The sequence below is a fragment of the Rhamphochromis sp. 'chilingali' genome, assembly GCF_963969265.1.
Source record: "Rhamphochromis sp. 'chilingali' genome assembly, chromosome: 19".
NCBI lineage: Eukaryota > Metazoa > Chordata > Actinopteri > Cichliformes > Cichlidae > Rhamphochromis > Rhamphochromis sp. 'chilingali'.
The window spans coordinates 4,572,940-4,594,746 of record NC_137946.1 but is presented as its reverse complement, the minus strand read 5'-3'; the positions used below and the strand labels follow the sequence as shown (position 1 = coordinate 4,594,746).

Sequence of the window (21,807 nt, the reverse complement as noted above, 5' to 3'; positions counted from 1 at the left end):
CAGGAAAAGTATTGTAGACCTGCACCAGACTGGGAAGAGTGAATCTACAATAGGCAAGCAGCTTGGTGTGAAAAAATCAACTGTGGGAGCAATCATCAGAAAATGGAAGACATACAAGACCACTGATAATCTCCCTCGATCTGGGGCTCCACGCAAGATCTCATCCCGTGGGGTCAAAATGATCATGAGAACAGTGAGCAAAGATCCCAGAACCACACGGGGGGACCTGGTGAATGACCTGCAGAGAGCTGGGACCAAAGTAACAAAGGTCACCATCAGTAACACACTACAACGGCAGGGAATCAAATCCCGCAGTGCCAGACGTGTTCCGCTGCTGAAGCCAGTGCATGTCCAGGCCCGTCTGAAGTTTGCCAGAGAGCACATGGATGATACAGCAGAGGATTGGGAGAATGTCATGTGGTCAGATGAAACCAAAGTAGAACTTTTTGGTATAAACTCAACTCGTTGTGTTTGGAGGAAGAAGAATACTGAGTTGCATCCCAAGAACACCATACCTACTGTGAAGCATGGGGGTGGAAACATCATGCTATGGGGCTGTTTTTCTGCCAAGGGGACAGGACGACTGATCCGTGTTAAGGACAGAATGAATGGGGCCATGTATCGTGAGATTTTGAGCCAAAACCTCCTTCCATCAGTGAGAACTTTGAAGATGAAACGAGGCTGGGTCTTCCAACATGACAATGATCCAAAACACACCGCCCGGGCAACAAAGGAGTAAGAAGCATTTGAAAGTCCTGGAGTGGCCTAGCCAGTCTCCAGACCTCAACCCCATAGAAAATCTGTGGCGGGAGTTGAAAGTCCGTGTTGCTCGGCGACAGCCCCAAAACATCACTGCTCTCGAGAAGATCTGCATGGAGGAATGGGCCAAAATACCAGCTACTGTGTGTGCAAACCTGGTAAAGACCTATAGTAAACGTTTGACCTCTGTTATTGCCAACAAAGGTTATGTTACAAAGTATTGAGTTGTATTTTTGTTATTGACCAAATACTTATTTTCCACCCTGATTTACGAATAAATTCTTTACAAATCCTACCATGTGGATTCATGGATTTTTTTTTCACATTCTGTCTCTCACAGTTGAAGTGTACCTCTGGTGCAAATTACTGACCTCTGTCATCATTTTAAGTGGGGGAACTTGCACAATCGGTGGCTGACTAAATACTTTTTTGCCCCACTGTAAAACCTTATCTCAAAGAGTGACTGTTGGAATCTAAACCTCTAACACAGGGTGTGCTGTTGCCATACCAAGATCTAAAATGCTTTCAAGCCTTCAGAAAATAGATGTGCATGCACATGAGTCTTGTAGGAGATTTCATTTCTCCAAATTATTCAAACCATGTGTACAGATCTCGAAAGACAGTTTGCACAGGACACACTTCCCAGGAAAAATGTTTAGTGTCAAAGTCTGTGTGAATACAGTCAAAGGATATTGTAAAAATGTGACCTGCTTTGGAGATGTGAAGAAACAGACCATAACAGCTAAACTAAAGTTTAAATTTCAGTTTTAAAAAAATCACTATTGTGTTTTCACTTTTTGCTACTGAGACCATTTTAGTCTGCTGTATTAAACTCTTTTCCAAACCTTGGTGACTATATTTACAAACTGAACTGAAAATGAGCAAAAGTCTCTGTGATGTGTTTTATTGTCAGTTTATGCTGGGACAAACACTTCCTGAATGGGAAATATAGTTTTGCATTGGATCAAATTGGACTCTGCACCTTATTAACTTCATGTTCACAAGATACTTAAAATATTAATGTAATTTTAAAACTGATAAGGTTTATTGTATAGTACTTATCAAAACCAGCAAATCAGTTAAAAAAGGCTAATAAAGACATGTGGAATGTCAAAATAAGATACAATGTGATTATTATAGTGATGAACAACTTAAAATTAACATAAAAATCTAAAAGAACTGAATGTTGTTAACCAAAGAATATCAAAAAATTTATTTTTTAAAGAATAAAAAAAAGCGTATAATATGAATGAGTCTTTAATAAAGATTTAAAAGCAGACACTGATGACATGTGTCAGAGTTTTTTTGTTAAACACTACAGCCAACACAAAGTCCTAGAAGGCTTGTTACTCTTACTCTCTTACTTTCAGCAACAGCCTATTTGTTTACTGGGCTTATTACACCCCAATTTAGTCGCTCTAACGCACTGGGACGGATGATGATCACACATCGCCTCTTTGTCTACTGCAGCAAATTGACACTGAGAATTCAATCAACTTGGTGAACAGCCAATTTAGATAAGCTCAAAAGTGCACATTTTGGTTTAACAGGTGGTGCTTTATTTCAAAATGACCCGGTTCTCTGTTCGCTTTGCTGGTTGAGCTCCCAGATCGCACCCAATCTGTCTTCCTTAGCCTCCTATCGGAATCCTGGACAAGCCCCCAATTGTAAATATCAACACTTCACCGAGTTCTTTTGATTCCTCAGAGGCATCCGATGGAAGACAAAACACTGCTCAGTAGAAAATTTAACACTTTATTACTTCTAGAAGGGAGATGCCTCCTGCATGACACATTGTCGCGGATCTCAAAATGGTGGTGGCATAGCATTATTGAGGCACTGCAAATTATTTAATCCCAACACCAATCAGCATCTCCAGAATTGATGAAGTCACTAAGGAAGCTGCGACTCCTCTAAATATATTTCATCACGGGCCACGTACAGCTGATTTTGGCCTTCCATGAGTCAGACCAGTGAAACTGCACATTTAATCCCTATGATTAATTAGTATAAGAAAAAAAGTGTAATTTTAACAATGCATGCATTTTTTTTCTGCATGATGAAATAAATGTGTCAGACTGGCTCTACGGGCTTAAATTGTAAGAAGAAAATGTTTAAAATTTACTTCTGGTAGCTCTTTGCCCAGACTGTCTTGTAATTACGAAACAGAAAATTGTTTGTTTCACAGAAAAAGTCCAATTTTTTCTACTACAGTCCCATTATTTAAAAAAACAAAACAAAAAAACTGTGAAAAATCTTTTCTGTTATTTAATTGTCTATCACTTACTTTACTACTTTAGTGTAGTATGAATGAAGCCTTGTGCAGGTCAATTAAGTCACAGTTAAAAATCTTATATTTATGCTCTCCTTTACTCCCAAAGCCATTCAGTAAGGCTAAATTAGAGTGTTTGCTAGGCCACTTCTGCTTCCTGTGGCCTTATGTTTGACACAGCTAGTCTAACAGCCAGGGGACTGGATCTATCAGCTGTGTTTGAGCTGTTTTTGATGTCTAGATCATTTTTAACAGAATTGTTATCTTTTATCATTTTTGTAAGTATTATTGCTGACTGTTTAGTACCGACCATACAAGTGCGTGCATTTGTTTTAACTGAATGTTTTTTTAGTTTATCTGATATGTGCATTTGCAGCTGTAGGTAATATCCTCCTGAAAAACAGCCTATTCATTTATGTCCTCTGAAATGGAGATTTGTTTTTGGTCTTTATCTTTTAACTTATGAGTCCTGATGTACTAAATAGAGGACATCCTGGGCTTTCCATTGATATTTCAGGTGTTTGGGTGGCCTCTATTACTTCCAAAGACGAAGGAAATCCCCCAAAAAGTTCAGTGGGAGGGCATGGATGCAAGTTGTTAACCATGCTTGCTAGCTTTAGATGATACCAGCAGTCCATATGGACCAAATGCATTCTTGTCTGGCAGCATAACAAACCCAAACCACTAACACCAAAGAACTAAAACCGTGATATCACCGTGACATCGTGGTCTCTATTTGAGGGCCATTTCCTTCTTAAATAATACAAGTTAAAATAAGTGATGACTAGCAGGTTCTTTCACACTTCACGCCGTGAACCACCATGCACACTTCAGCATTCATTGGTCTAGGTGTAGACTGCTGGTGCTGCTTCCATACACTGCACATTCATAATATTGTCAATCCAAACACGTTATGTATTAATTATGTTTCTGTGTGAAATCCCAGAAGAAGAAAAAACCCTATACAAGGTGAAGGTCTATTAGTCTATTAATTTATGTTGTGGGGTTGGGTGTTGATACTGGAGTGCAAAAATACTGATGGAAGATGGACAAGGAAAGGTCAAAGCCATCAGATCCTCAGTTTAGAAAAAAAGAGAAAAGAAGAGGAGAAACAAGCAAAAGATACAGGTAAGCAGATGTGTCTTTGGATAACGGCAGGTATTTTGTATCCTGAAAAAAGATAACATTCATTAGTAGGGATTGGGAAAACTGTAACAGACTGTAGACAGCATAATATTAATTAGCCATTAATTGGAAGATGTGTAATGTTGATTTGTCTGCTATTCTCAATGTATGATGGCTGTTTGTTAACCATTTGCATGCTCTACTCTCTCTCTCTCTCTCTCTCTCTCTCTCTCACACACACACACACACACACACACACACACACACACACACACACACACACACACACACTATCTAAAATATTTATCTGGTTAAATTCAGTATGGTGTACAGTATAATGTACAATCTTTAATGTGTGTGTGTGTGTGTGTGTGTGTGTGTGTGTGTGTGTGTGTGTGTGTGTGTGTGTGTGTGTGTGTGTGTGTGTGTGTGTTTTGGTGGAGGGGAGAGAGGGAGTGCTCGCCCAGGGCACCAAACAGGCCAGGACCGCCCCTGCTTGTTATTAATCTCTGGCTCTCTTCCACAGCATGTGGAAGAGAGCTGTCTTCCTTCTGTCCTCCCAACCGGTCCGGCAGATGGCCGCGCTCCCCGAGCCTGGTTCTGCCGGAGGTTTCTTCCTGTTAAAAGGGAGTTTTTCCTTCCCACTGTTCCCAAAGTGTTTGCTCATAGGGGGTCATATGATTGTTGGGTTTTTCCTCTGTATGTATTATCATAGGGTCAACCTTACAATATAAAGTGCCTTGAGGCGACTGTTGTGATTTGGCGCTGTAAAAATCGAATTGAATTGAACTGAACTGGTCTCATATTTGACGATTATTATTCTTACTGTTATGCGACGGTGGTTCAGGGGGTTGGGAACCTCATCTGTAACTAGAAAGTTGCCGGTTCGATCCCCCTCTGTCCTGGTTGTTGTGTCCTTGGGCAAGACACTTTATCCTACTGGCGTTGGCCAGAGGGGCCGATGGCGCGATATGGCAGCCTCACTTCTGTCAGTCTGCCCGAGGGCAGCTGTGGCTACAACTGTAGCTTGCCTCCACCAGTGTGTGAATGTGAGAGTGAATGAATAGTGGTATTGTAAAGCGCTATATAAATGCAATCCATCATTTTTTTTCATCTTTCCATCAAATGTGGATATTTTGCTTGTAAATCCTGTTGGATATCATTTTTTTATTAATTGTAGTTCTTCATCAGTGAGATAGCAACACAAATGCAATAACTGAGTGCAATGAGAAACTGGTTTAGACTACATAATCCCTCCAGGATCCACGCCGTGCTTTTTTCCAAGCCGGACGTCACTTTCCCTCCCCTTAGCAACAGAGGCAACATGGCGGCGTCCAGTAACACAGAGCATTCTCCAGAGATATCGACGCCGTTAAAGGTACCGAAAACCGAGGTGCCATCCCCTGAATCGGAGGATTTGAGTGACAGTAATCAATATCACTCTAATCCCTCGACGCCAAACCGCTTCTCGCCTTTGAACGTGAGCTCGGGGGCTGCGGGCCGGAACACGGCCTCATCCTCCTCCAACAGCTTCACGGCTTGCCGAGGGATGTCGTGGACGCCCTCCGAGACAAACGCCCTCATCGCGGTGTGGGGTAACGAGAGGCTGACGGAGGCGAGGATGCAGCAGCTGGAGGTCGCCGGCACCGTGTTCTCTGGTAAGGCCCCCGGTCCTGCCATGTACGAACGGGTGTCCAGAGCCTTGTCGGAGCTGGGATACGAGAGGACCCCGTCCCAGTGCAGGGAGAGGATGAAGGTAAATGAGCTTCAGAGGATGCAACAATAGCTTTAACATCACATACTAACCCTCCATCACCAGCACCTGGACCTGTAGCTGTAACACTGAGGTGGAGCTGCTACCTGTTAATCTACAGTGTGGCTCACACGCAGATAAACAAGTTCAATCATATTTTAACGTGTTGTTTCTGCGCTCTGTGGACATGGCTGCACTCATCCCGCCTCCCTCACATGTAGAGGAGGCTAATTGCGGCTGTCATGCCTGTTATTGTGCATCTTCTGTTTATAACCACTTCAATTATCAGAAATGATATCCTTTATTAGAGTGAAGTCAGTTCCCTTTGATTTATTCATCTGACTTCCTGTAACAGACACACAGATGAATGTTGCACACAAGTCATTAGAAAGGTCCTTAACACTTTATAATGATCATCACTCATATATGTTAAATAGAAACTCAGTCAAGTGTTATATTACTGTTAACAAACTGTAAAGTGATAATAATATTTTCCAGTTATTAATATTGCAATTTATATTGATTCATGTCATTAGTTTATTCAATCAAATTTTATTTGCACCATCTGCTGCACCATTATTAAATGTTATTGTTGTGTCATTACTGAGATTAACATACTGGACAAGCTGCCGCTGGCTCTGCTTTAAACTGCTCTGAGATCAGCTTCCATCTATGCTTTGTGTGGCTACCATTAGGAAGTAAACAAGCCCTCCTCATCATCACAGATGGGCTTATTCTTGTTAAGCACCTTGGCCAACATGTGTGATAAGCAAAACTTTGCATAACTAGACAGGAAGTCAGCTCCTGCCATGCTCAGTTTAATAAAACAGCGGTTCACTTGTGGCCATTCCAGGCTCCAGTTGCCTAAGTGACCCTCTAATGTATTTACTAGCAGGTCATATGTCAATCAACGGTATTCTTCACTCTCACTGGTTGTCTCTTCAGTCGCTCGCCTGAAAGTTGAACACGGGTCCCACCAACTTTGCATCACATGCAGTTATTTCACCCATGGAGACTTGAAGTCGCCAAAATATATCATTCACTTTCTAGAGTCTCTGGGTACCCACTTTACTGTGAATCGTGCGTATGGAAATTAATGCTGTTCTCAGATTGGTTGTTCTAGGGTACTTACATTCAGTCAGACTCATTCAAACAAAAGTAAATTTCTATTTTTGGAAAGCTGCAGGGAACTCTAGTTTTCTGGAGAGGTTTTTGTCCATGTTAACATGGCCTGTGGGAACACTCTAGTAGAACCCAATGGATTTATCGGCAGGTAGATGTTAACAGCAAATGTTTTTATAATTATTATTATTTCTTGAAACAGCAAATGTTAGCTGTTTGCTAATATTTGCAGTCTTTAAAAAGGCAAAAAGAAAAAAGTCAATTTAAAAAGAAAAGAGACAGAGACACGTCCTTCAAATCTGAGCGTTGGTGTTGTATAGTTTGTCCACCAGATGGCACTGTAGAACTTCCCTGTTTGTAAACACCTATTTGGAAGACAGCCAGCTGTTTGGAACAGGGCAGAGTGTAAATGAGTAAACAAATGATTCCGTATAACAAAGTCAGTTTATGTTTTGTGTGTATGAAAGAAGAAAATATATGGTGTATATATATATATAATATATATATATGGTGGTATACCGGCATATTGGATTTTTAAATAATGAAATTGTATTGGGTTTTCGACTGCTACAGTGCAATCATAATCGCAGGGTTTTTTGTTTTTCACAGATACATTTAAAGCGCTAACCTTTTTGTCCGTTTACATACACAGTGATTTTGATTTGTTGACGTAAACACATACATCACATTGGTATGCGATAAAAACCTGATAAAGTGGATGCAGGCAGTGTCGTTCAAATTTCGATGTAATCTCCATTTAAATGGTGGTGCTGGATTTTTTCTTTTTGGTTTCATTTCAGTTCAAAATGTTGATGTTTCATCATCAAAAGTGCTGTTTTGCATTGTTTTGTTTTTGTTGTTGTTTCGGCATATGATAAGATCTGTCTCTGCCTTGGAGACCGATGAGGGCTGACCGTGTTGTGGCTGGATTAGGCATCTTGCTGAGGGTAGGAGAGGCAGGTGGTGAAGGAGGCAGCTAGGTATGAGCTGCACCTTTCAGGGCCAGGCATAGGTGTAACCAGCACCACAGCATTTGTCATCACAGTGTTGTGAATTAACTTAAAGAGCAGTAAAAAGTGTGATTTCTTAAATAAACGTGTACTTATTGTTCTGTGCATTTAACCAAACTAGATTATTCATTACCCTTAAAGCAACAGGTGGTGTTTTAAGAATGCATTTAGGAGAAATAATTGCTACACAGATACAAAAAACTTACCTACTGACTATGTCAGCTTTTGGTAACAATGTAAAGAAGCGTAAAAATTGTAAAAATGTTCTTAATTGTGAAAGATGTGTTCATCCTCCTTTTACAAACAGACGCTGCGGCGCTGCTACAGCCGTGTGAAGGAGCACGGCATCGGTAAAAGGAAGAGCAGCTACACTATCGAGCAGCTGGAGAAGGTGTTCGGTCAGGGAGGCTGGGACTCCCAGAGCTGTGCCCCTGTGCTCATCAACAGCAGTGGGCTGTATCAGGAGATGGAGTCTGATGGTAGCACCCTGGAAGACTTCTCACAGGAGGACTGGTGCAACCAGGTGCTGGACTCGGCATTCCAGGAGGGAGACATGGAGACCGGTGAGTTTGGTGTTAGCTAGCGGATGACATCCAAAAAATATACGACACAGCAGGTGGTTTTGAACTCAGATTTGTGCTTTTTCCTACCAGACGAAATCCAGTTGCCTAAACACAGAGTCCTACAGATCCAAGCGGAGCTGTCAGAACAAACACAGTAAGTCAACGAGAATCAAGACTTATCCATCCTTGTAAATGCAACTCAGATTATGTTGGTGTTTATAAAATCTGCATAACCTCTCAAAAGCTGACATCACTGCTTTTTGATATTACACACAGAAAAAGGGACACAATGCAGACAGTGATCCATATTCTTGAGTCTGTGCAGCTGAAGTGGGAGCACTTTCAGACGTGGACTGAGTTTTCCCGGCTACACCTCTCCAACAAGCTGGCCATCTTTGCTGTGGGGTACAACACGCGCTGGCGTGAGCACGTGCGTTACCACTATGCTGAAATCAGCTCACAGGTGCCGCTTGGTAAACGGCTGCGTGAGTACTTCAACCCAGAGAAGCCTGAAGGCCGCATCATCATGACCAAAGTTCAGAAGATGAACTGGAAGAATGTCTACTACAAGTTTTTGGACATTACCATCAGCGAGGCGCGTTGCCTTGAGCTGCACATGGAGGTGGACTGGGTCCGTGTGTCCCAGTCAAAGGTGACGAGCTGCAGCAGAGGCACATCCCACTACCTCCTTCCTGGGGACATTCCCAAGGCGTATGGACTATACGCTATTGGCTACGAGGCAGCGTCGCCTTCTCATGGCACTGCTCAGACCTCTTCCCCGGGTGACAGTGAAGACCACAGCTTACCTCAGAGTGGGTTAGAGAATGGGGCTCAAAGCCAGCTTCATGGAGAAGGAGTAGAGCGTGGTGACAGGACTGGGGCTAAAGTCACTTACTGCTACCTGGGCATAGCTGAGGACAGGACCATACAGCAGTGTCTCTTTCAGCACTTTCAGGGCTCTGGCAAACACTATGTCCATGGTGAGCCCTCCGCCGTGACGCGGTTCCTGCAGGAGAACTGTCACAACGCTGGAACGAGTCAGACGGACGAGGCAGGTGAAGACTCACCTGAGCGTTGTGCCATTTACATCAAATTTATTGAGGTGGAGCTGGACTTCCTCTCTGCAGGCTCCCTGGTGGAGTGCCTGGAAACTGCTGTTGGCTATTCCTTAAAATACAACAACAAAGAAACGTTTTAACCACTCCTCACTGTTTCAGATTTGTACTGTTATAACTAACTTATACAGCCAATACGGCAGCAGGAAAGGTGTCTGTAATAAAGCATGGATGTGGAAGTTTTATGATTATCGGCGGATTTTCAAACTATGATCTAGTGAATTGTCTAAAAATTGTGAAAGGTGACCAGGGAGATAAAATGTTGTTTTTTTTTTAAAGGGGACCTGTTCTGCTCTGACTGTAGGACCAGGGCAGCTCTTCAAAAAGGGCCTTGATCTTATACTGGTCCTTGGTGCAGCTCATCCACTGTCAGAAACAAACACCTTTATTCCTCATACCTTCGTCTTACTTTCTCCTGATTGGCTGCCCCTCACAAACAAAAAGTGTGGCACTTCTGTTCTCTCAGCCAGAACTGTGCGCCCACGATGCCCAAATGAAACATTTCCACTCTTACTGGCATCTCTGTGAGGCTGATTATTTAGAGCAGTTTGGTTGACAGCGACAGCTTGCACATGTCACGAATACAACGGTCTACATTTATTTATTTTGTTTGACAAATAAATGCCACAAATGATCATACCTGAAAAAGTTTAATGTGTTTGAAAGTAGAAGTCAAAATTATTGTGTATCACTAAAATATGTGCAGGTGATTTTCTGCAGATGAGTCTGATTTACTTGTTCGTTTGTGCTTCAGTTGCCTCAAGTTGAAATTTTTTTTATCAAGTCTAAAAGGAACAGTATACAATACAGGAAACATAATGTACAGACACGTATGCCTAACCTGTTACAGGGAAAAACAATACAAGAAGTGTGTGTACTGTGTTTTTTAGGCTGAGGTGCACTATTTAAGGATCTGCTGCTTTTCCAGTGTAGATACATATTGCCTCATCAGGGAATGTTTGGTTGGCAAGGTGACTATTGCAGTATGCATCTGTCTACCTCAGTAGGATGTAGCAAAAATGGCAGCAAAAGGACCATAGTGTGTATTTATTCTGAAACTGCCTTTTATTTGACTGTCACAGTGTGGACACGAAAGTGTCTCAGAGTGATTATTGGTGGAGTTATGCCTTAATTTTGCACATGTAAGAGGGCTGCAGGTCGGGATGCTTCGGTTAAAATTTCAGGTCAGAAACGAAGAGTAAATATTAGCAAGATAATCCATCAATGCACCCTTACCTTTCCAAACAATATGCTCTAATAGCACTAAATATTTTTTGACTGATGAATCCAAAAAATTGGCTTTTAAAAAATCAAAAATCTTACAACATGTAAATTTGACTGATTTCCATTAGAGGTCTTCTCACCAGGCATGTTTGCTACCAAGTATTATTGACAGTAGAACAAAGACTGAACCACTGATTAATGTGTTGTCTCTTTGCCTCATAAATATTTTTCTTGATTGTAATGTTTAGAAATTAAAGACACCATTGGAAAAGTAGTAGTAAAATATAGAAATTCCCTGATATCGTTCTTTAACTGAACCGCCCCTACTGACTGAACTAAGCAGCAGATGCATCATACACCATTTTAACAGGAGTGTAAGACACTGCGCAGTACCTGGAGCATCTCTGTCTGCAGCCATATCCTTGTGGATAATTAGACACTCTTCAGATCATACTGAGAAGTTATTAGCACCTCCCACATTCTGCTTTTTGCAAAACTAAATGGTGCCTGTGTTTGTGAAGTGTGCTCACTTGCAGGTTTAAACCAGGCACAGCTATAAGACTATAAGCTGAAGAGGGTAACTGATCCTTGACCAATAATCCTTTCTGAACAGGATTTCTGAGGGTATGTGCAATGTGCCAGGAAAGGACTGTGTAGAAAAGAAACAACAGGTAATTCCATTGTGAACTGATGTAAATGAAATGTAATATTCATTTATATATATATAAAGAAAATTCTGGCTTTAGCAACCTTGCAGTGTTCATTTGTTTGGGTATACAGTATATAAAGATGAATATGATATTTTCTATTTTATTGGTTGACACCATGTCCTGTATGTGATTGTTTCAAAGTCACTGTCTTGTATGTTTACATGTTTGAAAAACAATAAAGTGGACACTCACTGTCATTTGCCACACAGTGAGAATGGAGGTTTTGCTGATGTGTGTGTGTGTTGAGCTTTAGGTCAGTACCTTGCGTACACCACACATATGCTATTAGAAGAAAATACTGGTGCTGCTACTGGTGATTCATATTTGAAGAGGTTTGCAGGTATAAAGTGTATGTAAAGACAAAGAATGACAAGGCAATGAGCTCATGCATAAATCTCAAGTATGTTTTCAATGAATAAACAGGGTGAGAGTCTGTCACAGCAATAACATGAACAGATAAACAGAATCACTAGTTAACCTAAACCAGCTGTAGGTGGAAGCTGAAGCACCCAGACACAACTAATCCGGAGAACATACATGGGTTCAAACCAAGGGCCTTCTTTCAGCAAGGCAACAGTGCAACCACTGCAACCTGGGCATCCCTGGACAACTTTCCTTCAGGATGAACTGGAGAAACCCTCTCAGTGCACTTTTTGTTCATCAGGTCAGTGTATTTTGCAATGGAAGGGAAAGTGAAAGCAGTTAGGCATGCTCAGACTAAACATGTCATTCCCCCATGAGGCCAGCAGATGGCCATAGCAAGCTACCACTGCAAAACAACACAGTGTAGGGTACACCTGATGGTAATTTTGCATCCCTGAGAATTGACATGAAGTGTAGCCTGCTTACAAACAGTATAAACATGTGAGGACATAAAATTAGTGACACAGGTGTGGACTAAAATGCTGAAGGAGACCAAACAACAACTGACACTGTACTCTATACTTGACGTGTATGCAAAGGGACAATGCCACTGACCTTTTGGAAAGCAGCATTTGAAACTAGGACAAATATCTAGAGATTTTTCAGTGTCCAAATATCTGAAACAATATCGAAATCAGAGCAGTGTTTCATGTTCAAATAATAATAAAGTTACTAATAAAGAGTTGGTTTTTTTTAAATTATCTTTTTAATCTTTTTATGATTTGTGCAGAAAGGCTCCAAATCATCCAGGCCATGACTATGTTTTGACCTGTTACATGACCAAAAACAAACAACATCGCCACCTTTATAGTTATAATTGAATGCATTACGCTTGAGATGTTAGTAATGTTCCTCTTGAACATGAATCTAGTATTGTTTCTCTTTCTGGTTCTTTCCATGGATAGCTGCTAAATGTACTGTTAGGTGTTAGATAGGAATATTTACCCTGTAAAGCCTGAACCATGAAATAATAATAATAATCTATTAAACCTTCGGCCATTTATTTTTAAATTAATTAAATATAAATTTGCATATACAAGTTTTTAATTTGTATCATAATTGTTACACTCTTTCTTTTTTGCAATTTATTGCTTAAAATGTTTTGTGCAATTTATTTAGACCAAAAAAAGTATCAAAAGTCAAACTTTACAAAACTGTATGTATCAAATCTATTAAACTTAAGAGGTCAGATCACTGCAGAATGTATTTGTATCTAAATATATATAATAAACCATTACAGTGGGATTATGTATGAACACATAAAAGATGTTGGACAGTCATATGTTTTTGTGTGTGTGTTCTTCAGGTTCTCTGCAGCACATTCAGTTGAGCAGCTCTTTGCTCCTATTACCAAAGAACAAAACAGAAAATTTGTACCATTCCAAATACTTCCGAACAAATACATACAAAACCTTGACGACATTGGTATAAATCAGTTTTCATGTTGCTTGCTGTTTTATTTCTTTGGGTTTGATTAAGTGTGGAGTGGATTGAGATAGGATATGTACAGGATATGTTTTGATGGGCTTAAAGAAAAACTAAACTGATAACAGGAGGAAGGAAATTTCTTTCATGTCTCGTTATAGGTCGTTAATTGGAGTGAGCAATATGTTTGGCCTCCAGGTGTCAGGTTTGTTTACCGTTTGACCAGCTCCTTGTAGCCGTTCGAGTTAGAAGCCTGGCCAAGAATGCAGCATGAGCCTCACTGATTTTTGCTCCTAAATACAAAACAGCATGTTTTGACAGCTTTTGCCTGAATGCTGTGGATTTGAGCTGGAGGCCCAGATGCAGTTTACAACAACACAACAAAATCTCATCCCCACAAAATTTGGACACTGCTTCTTTAGATTTAATCACGTGAGCAACCCCTGTTCACCTCTCATAATTGAGCAGTCTGCCTGCATTAGCCTCACCCTTGTTGCTGAGGCAACTGGGCAACCTCAGGAAATGAAATAAAGAGGTCTGACCACCTCGGAGAGGACAGGTCAGTCTTTCTTTTTGCAACAGGATGGTGAGCTCACCTTGGGAATTCACGTCAAGCCGTGTCGAGTCTGTTTCTCTGCTCTCAGAACCATGCCTCTTCACACATGATAGAACAGGAACTGAAGACTGGAGATTTTAAAGTGGAGGTGAGGGAAAATGATGGAGCTTTAGATGTGGGGGGTTGAAAACAGGCTGATTGTTAGAAAATCTTGAGCTGTAGTGCAGTTTAAAACTGTTTATGTTCCTATTTGTATTTTTTAAATGAAAATTCAAGGACTCAGTAGTGAAGGAAGTAATGCAGTTTTTTATTTTTTTGTTGTTATTTGCTTTGGTTTATTACATATGAAATCATAGCGTGCCATTGGCTTCTCCAAGCAGTATGGTCATGGTGCTGTCCAGCAAATTCAGACATTGTTGGATGTCTGTATTTGTGACGTTCACTGGCTTGTTCTGGGAAGTTGCTGTGGTCTGCTCTTAGGTCCATCAGCCACTGGTGTTGATGGTGTGACACGTCTTTCTCCCAGATGTTCTTCTTGTATTGCTCATTTCATCTCTGTGTGGGTCTGCCATTGTGCTTCTCTGGTATATCTCTTCAGCCTAGTGGCAAGAGCTGTGAGCCCTGTGCCTGACCATCTCTCCAGTCGCAGTTTTGGATATAATGTTGTACCTTGTTTTCATCCAATACCTGTCTGTCATAACGCCCAGCTGCCCTCAGTTACCAAACTAACATCTTTAGGAGCTTCCCGGAATTTGGTTTCCAGCCTTTTTCTCTATGCTTCTGCACACATCCTTGATTTTATACCCATGTGCTCTAAGATCACAGTCACAGTGCCATATTGGTTTGTTAATTTCAATGACACTGGTAGTAGGAATAGTGCATGTTGCAGAGTCCACAACAGCAGAGATGGGGAGTCGTGCTCTTGGTTGAGTGACTATAGAGGCCGGTATCATCTAGCCCAGGTACATGTGCTCTTCCATCAGGCCTGGCTCAATACATCTATACTGCTCACTATTGTTCCAGCGATTAATAATAATAACAACTAATAACTAATAATTAAAAGCATACTGTAAGGGTTTTGGAAAGACTGATAAGTGATCCAGTTTTTCATTTACTCATCGCCACTTTGTTTGATTCAGCGGCTTGTTATCAGTAACCCACGAAGTCTGAGTAATTATCCAATTCGTTATTAGCAAAGTGTAGAAATGAAGTGAAGACACACACACACACACACACACACACACACACACACACACACACACACACACACACACACACACACACACACACACACACACACACACATTCGTACACCTGCCCCCTACTGAACCTGAGAACTAGCGAAACTGCGTCAAGCTTAATTTTACAGACAGTAAAATAATAAAGGTGGAACATTTTTGTTTTCAAAATAAAAGACATCGTCTAAGGCAGTCTTTCACGGACCTTATTTTGTTGGAGGCTTCCGGAAATTGCGCTCGACTGACTCTACAGCTCTACTGTGGAGGTGGCACGTCTCTCTCTCTCGTAGGAAAGGTCTCGGGATGACAACTTGCAGAGTTATAACCCACTCGCCGCCGTGTCGATAAGCAGGGAATTCTAGATGTTAAAAGGAGGACAAGAAGAGTCTCGGATGACCTTTGGTGTCGTTGCCAATCCAGTTTTCACTCCACTTTAATATTCGCATCGCTCCACCAAGTCAGAAAAGGGGATCCGTGCGTCAGTGAGATGAGACCCTTTCCACACTTCCTCACCTGAAGTGTCCCCTACCTTACCTTCCTCGGCCAGCGCGTGGAGATAGTGGGAAGCCCGCTGAGCAGACTTGAAGAGCTTTATTTGCCTGAGGCGGAGTGCTCACATAAAGCCTGGTGAAGGACGTTGACAACTGAGAAGTGTGTACATCAGCCATGGGAGCCTCCAGCACTACTTCGAGGAAACTTCCCCTGCTCTACTTTACCTTTCAGTGCGCGCTCACAGGTCAGCTTCTTCACCTGCCTTATATAAATGCCTTCTGTTGTGTTTCCTTGTTTGTTCACATTTCCAGAAGCATACACACACGCAAACAGTGGTTATCACTTTGTATTTCAGATCTTAAAATAATGCGACTAACATCACATTTGCATCCATCCTGTTAGCATTAAATGGTAAATGGCCTGTATTTATATAGCGCTTTACTAGTCCCTACGGACCCCAAAGCGCTTTACACATCCAGTCATCCACCCATTCACGCACACATTCACACACTGGTGATGGCAGCTACATTGATAGATATTAAATATCAAAGCAACATAGTGTACATTAGAATGTGGGATTTACTGAAGTCCGACCACGCTGTGCTGACATGAGTCATAATCAGGAACCTGTAACTAATGACAGAAATGACAGCAGGGTCTGCTTCTGGGGGTTCTTTGCTGTATGTGTGCCAGAGGATGAAGGGCTGGATTTGAAGCTGAAACACCTGTTTGTTTTTCACAGGATTTGAAACAAGTGTGTTACACATGATTATGTCTTCCAGGGAAGAATAATCCCTTTATAGCTGCTGCAACACTGGCTCAGCCGTCACTCTCTCTAGCAATGTATTAAACTCCTACTTTCACTGATAGCTGTACAGTACAAGCAGCCTACTTTTCCCTCTCTTTGATTTAGAAATTGGGCCACGGTACAGCTGCACGAGTATTTTGCAAACGTTTTGGGGAGCAAGAAGTTTTTAAATGATTAATTCCAGTAAAAAAAAGAACTAATGGCTGCACCTAGAAGGGAGTATTTTTTTTCTTTTTTTTCTGCATTTCAAGAGAATATTAATATTTCTTGAGTTTTGTGCAGTTCCTTCTAATTCGGAGACCTACTAGAGTTCATATAAAGGCACTACTGATTTAATAGTCATTCTCCTTGAAAAGCAACAAGGAACTGCTGGACGTTCATGAGCTCATGAATTTTGAATCATCATTTTATCGTCCCTCTTGTCTCAATTTAACCCTCAGCAATGACTGAAATGATTTTTTTTATTCAGTGTCAGCAATGAAAGAGTCAAACACTCAGTTTTTGGACTGCTCACATGCTCCACTCCACTCTCATATGGAGAAACTGGAAACATCTATTTAAGTTGTAGAGCCCCATCTGCTCCAGGTGAGCGCCTGTCACTTCCAAGAGTCTGGGTGCTGACTTTCATATTGCTCTGTGAGACATGAAAGCCAGTGAGAGATACACACTTTGCCTGAATTTGTTCTCAGCTGCCCGTAGCTTATGTGTGCTTTTCAGTGCTGTTGCCAAAACAGTCACATTCCCTGTCATTGAGGTAGTTTCTCTCTGAGGGAGTATTACCTGAGTAACACTTCCATTTTGCACCATCTAGGTTCACTGCGATGAGACAGTGAATTAAGTCATTGTAAGGGGTGACTGCAAGCAATGTCTGGCAACCAATTTTATCAGCAGGCTATGATTCAGGGTCACAGGACAACAGGAAGATACTGTATGAGCACAGTAGCTGACCTTGACCTCACCATCAATCGCCCTGCAGGTGTGTCCTGAAAACACTGAGCAGTCAAGACACAGAGAGGAAATGTTCATGAATAGCACCCGGTGGCAACAGGAAAACTGTGAGCTCTTTGAATCCCAGATGTGTGCGTTAGAGCAGGAAGTGAGCAAACCTCCTACAAACAACATGGTGGTTCAGTTCAAAATCCAGCGCAGTGGAGAATGTTATCAGACTCGCAAGCAGCTGCTGAGTGATTGAGGATATGTCAAAAACATATGACTTCACTTCCATACTTGCTCTTTTTTGAGTGTGTTTGCACTATGACTGCATGATGTACTCATAAGAGTGAAAAAGTTACGTGCGAAAAATTCTCACCAACAGAAAAACGCAGGAGTCACCATGTGTGATGAACGATTTGAAATTCTGCTACTCCTCTAAAAGGAGGAAACCTTAATGAACAGAATATTGTCCTTTTCTGTCTCCCTGTAATCTTTACGAGTTACCACATGTTGATGTATAAATTATCTTTTTCACAGAATGTTCTGACCGTGTTCTGTGACCACGTCGGGTAAATAACTTGTTTCTAAAAACGATTTCATGCTTATTATTCTTCCTTGTCAGAAGCCTGGCGACTGCTGTCGCACACGTATTGTTGTTTGACCCATTTTCTCAGAAGGACTGCCTTTTTGTGTGAAAATCTATTTATTTAAGATTTCCGAAACAGTCGCTGCATTTCAAATGTCATCTCGAGGGCACAATTCGCCATGTTTGGAATCTATCCCAGCTGCCATAGGGTGAGAGGCGGGGTACATGCACAGGTTGCCAGTCTCTCACAGGGCCGACACAGAGAGACAGAAAATAGTCCACACTCACACCTATGGAACTTTAGAATCACCATTTCACCCAAACTAACTGGCTTCCTTCCTGTGGGAGGAAGCGGGAGTACCCACAACTCCACAGAAAAAGGTAGATTTAAACACAGAATTTTCCTGCTGTGAGGAACACAGCAGGAAAACCGCTGTGCTGCCCCCTAAAAACAAATGCTTAATTGATTGTCCTGCTGCACCATAGATTTTGGTGCCAGTTCACGCTTTTGGCCAATGACGAATCATCGCAGGTTGAGACTGGACTGCATTTGGTTGTCCTACATTATAGCAGAAGGCCTGACTTCACACTCAGAAGGATGATCTAGGAAGGTTTAGAATTTTTCACTCTTTTTTTTTTCACTGCTATTATAGTTGGCAACCTCTTATCCATTCTAACCCTGTACTTTGGAGAAGGGTAAAACTTGTAAAATGTAAATAGTTTTCATGTGTGTAAGCTGCAGTGATTGTTTTCTTTGTTCCCCAGTTTCTAAGAGCATTTAATAAAACCAAACGTTACATATTCTGATTGCCTGTGGGTAGATTTGGCGTTATGGTTAAGATCATCACCAGTGGCAACTTAGACCTCAAATGGTTAAAGAAGTCTAGACTAGGCACATTTACCTCTGGGAAAACAATGACCTGCCAGGTAGACAAAACTCAGCTCATGAGATGCTGTGTTCTTCTGCTCCACTTCAGGTAGAAACAAGTGACACACACACACACACACACACACACACACACACACACACACACACACACACACACACACACACACACACACACACACATTTCTGGTGTTGCTATCCTCGTGGGGACAGCTCATTGACATAATGCTTTCCCTAGCTGCTTACCCTAACCCTAACCATCAAAAATAAATGCCTAACCCTGACCCTTACCCTAAACCTAACCATAACCCAATTTTAACCCTGACACTAATTCCACATTTTGAGTCTCAAAAATGCCTTCAAACTTGTGGGAACCAGGATTTGGGTCCCCATAAGGGCTGTTGGTCCCCACAAGTATAGTAAACTTCCAACACACACACACACACACACACACACACACACACACACACACACACACACACACACACACACACACACACACACACACACACACAGACATTAGTAGTAGTAAGACCATCTGAAACAGCTGCACATAGTCAGCTTTACCATTGTGGCACAGTGCTGAACTTCAGTGTTGTCCTCTGTTTAATTCAGTGTTACCTTTCCTAATTAAACGTGACACTTACCTTCTGTGCTACCACCCAGCAGTTGTATCTTTTTATATTAAGCTTTGCTAGCATGAACAGTTCTTCTCAGTCACACAAACTCATTAACATTGTCTCAGTGAAGTTGTGTTTGGGTCAGCTAATTTGATTATATTAGCTTAGGTTCATCAAGCACTGTGCCTAATTATTCACTCGTGTCTAATTGCTTAATTTGCCCTTTGTCTTTTTCTGAGGTAAGCTGTGTCAGTTGGCAGAGTTTAATCTTTTCCTGGTGTCATATCAGTCTTACCACTAAAAGTCCTTGTCGTGTGTATTTAGCGTTTTATTCCAAGAAGTATGTGGTTCACGCCCCTGCGTTCATGTTATCAAGGCATCCTGGTGAGGGGTGCAGACACAGATTCTGAAGAATAAAACTTTAAAGTCAGATTGTTGGCTAATATGATCGTAAAATGAAGGTATTGTAACTGAAAGAGTTGCTGTTTTAGCTCGTCCCAGCACCGTGTTCTAGCACCGGATTTACATAAGCACACACAATAATCTTGAAGCTTGACGTCACTTATCAAAGACCAGCGGCGGCGATGTATGAGCTATGCCTTATCTCTTCAGCAGCCGCTGTACAATTAATCTTGCATTCTGGACACACCATCTGGCAAGAGCGCACATCTTCATTTGTTTTCCAGGTGTGTCCTGTGATGGACGCTAGTTATTTAACAAGGTCAACCCATACAAGCTTCAAAATGCTCTGTTGGGAGGTGAGGCAGCGGTGTCCTCACCGCTGATGACTGTCAGTGATTTATAATATTAAGTGAGAGTGCTGCGATAATTATTAATAGTAGCATGTCTTATTTTAACATAGAGTCACTCTTGGCTATGAGCTTTCCTGCTTTAGAAGATAATAGGTATTGAAGCTTGGTATACTAGCACACTTGACATGTGGTAGGTTGAAGTTTCACACGCTATTTTTTACCACATTAGCGCTTAATTCCAAAATATGTTTTTAACTCTAAGAAGATGAAAAAGCCGAGCTATTCAATGCAGTTTCTCCAGCGTACAACTATGGCCTTATCTCTAATTGCCTGTTTTTTAGAATAAAACCAAATAGATGTGCAGCAAAGCCCCTTTTCAACTCTGAGCCGGGATTACAAGGGTTTGAAGGCTGCGCTCCTCACGTATGTGTCCCCAGCAACTGGTGCAATTTTGATTTCAGGGGGGAAGATTGAGGGATTTATCGGTACATAATGACATACATACAGCAGTGCACTCTTTCCTCTTTAGTGAGATAGTTTGTTGTCCAGTTGTCAGTCTGTGCAAGTGTGCAAGTGTGCCTTGTAATCTTTTATATTTACACTCACTTGTACCCTGTACAAAGCCCAGAAGGACAAGAACCGGAGTGGAGATTAGTTCAGATTCAATCTCACAGCATAATATATCACATCCCAAAAAAGCCACAATGTGCTTCTTTTCTTTCCCTGTAGTTGTTTTCACTGTGTTTGTTCTTATTTCATATCTTCTTTGTGATCATTCAGCATGTTATTATCTACTGAAATCCAAAGAAGTCATGTTAAAAAAGTTTGAAGTCTGCACATCTGCACAAAGAACATGCTAACACAACGCTAGCGCACAACCCAGTGTGACATTAAAGCTGTTGTGCGTTTTTAAGAGATCTTCCCAAGAGGGCAGCAGCAACTATAACATCACATTTCCATAAAGACATTTTAAGGCGCTGGAAAAAAGGCTGGATTTAATATAATGCACGTCATAAAGACAGGTCATTTCTTTATTTTATATGTAACCCCTTCATAAATCCTGTTGACTATAGTCTATTTGCCATTATAAGCAAAGAAAAATGAACGGAAACTTTGGAAATCACTTTCTGACACCCCAACCCTGCAGCGAGATCTGATCAATGTAATGAGCAATCAGGCTACAGCTGAGTAATGACAAAGTAGTGTAGAGAGTAGTGTAACAAATTACTTTCTCCAGGGACTAACTATGTAATATACGCCTGCTTATGTTTAAGAGATGTAATGTGTAATACAATGACTCCAACGGCAGTTATCATTCTCTAAATCTTTGGTTTCATTCACGTTCTTCTTCTCTTAGTGGTCATTTAGCACGTCTGCAAGATTATTTTTCTGGTCTTTGTCTGAATGAGAGATGTTAACATTCACTTCAGACAGA

At 41.4% G+C, this 21,807-nt stretch overlaps 2 protein-coding genes across 2 annotated transcripts in view; both read left to right on the top strand.

Moving 5' to 3' along the window:
- Positions 1-5,474: 5,474 nt before the first annotated feature.
- msantd2 (Myb/SANT DNA binding domain containing 2) lies at positions 5,475-11,867 on the top strand. Its single transcript, XM_080866478.1, has 4 exons — positions 5,475-5,912; positions 8,349-8,604; positions 8,695-8,758; positions 8,881-11,867. Exons 1-4 carry the CDS (start codon positions 5,481-5,483, stop codon positions 9,800-9,802), a joined length of 1,674 nt encoding a protein of 557 aa, XP_080722604.1. The 5' UTR covers positions 5,475-5,480; the 3' UTR covers positions 9,803-11,867.
- A 3,746-nt stretch (positions 11,868-15,613) lies between these two features.
- The window catches only part of LOC308386700 (endothelial cell-selective adhesion molecule-like), a 51,341-nt gene continuing 45,147 nt past the window's right edge, over positions 15,614-21,807 (top strand). Inside the window, exon 1 of the mRNA XM_080866426.1 lies at positions 15,614-16,031. Within this exon, the coding sequence (XP_080722552.1) occupies positions 15,962-16,031 (70 nt within the window). The 5' untranslated portion in view covers positions 15,614-15,961. The remainder of the gene's footprint in view (positions 16,032-21,807) is intronic.

What these genes read in the sequence shown, in the direction of transcription:
- msantd2 (XM_080866478.1), top strand. Translation starts at nt 5,481, where the DNA reads ATGGCGGCGTCCAGTAACACAGAGCATTCTCCAGAGATATCGACGCCG. An exon ending in AGTGCAGGGAGAGGATGAAG is followed by an intron (nt 5,913 to 8,348) that starts GTAAATGAGCTT and finishes TTTTACAAACAG; the next exon opens with ACGCTGCGGCGCTGCTACAG. An exon ending in GAGCTGTCAGAACAAACACA is followed by an intron (nt 8,759 to 8,880) that starts GTAAGTCAACGA and finishes TATTACACACAG; the next exon opens with AAAAAGGGACACAATGCAGA.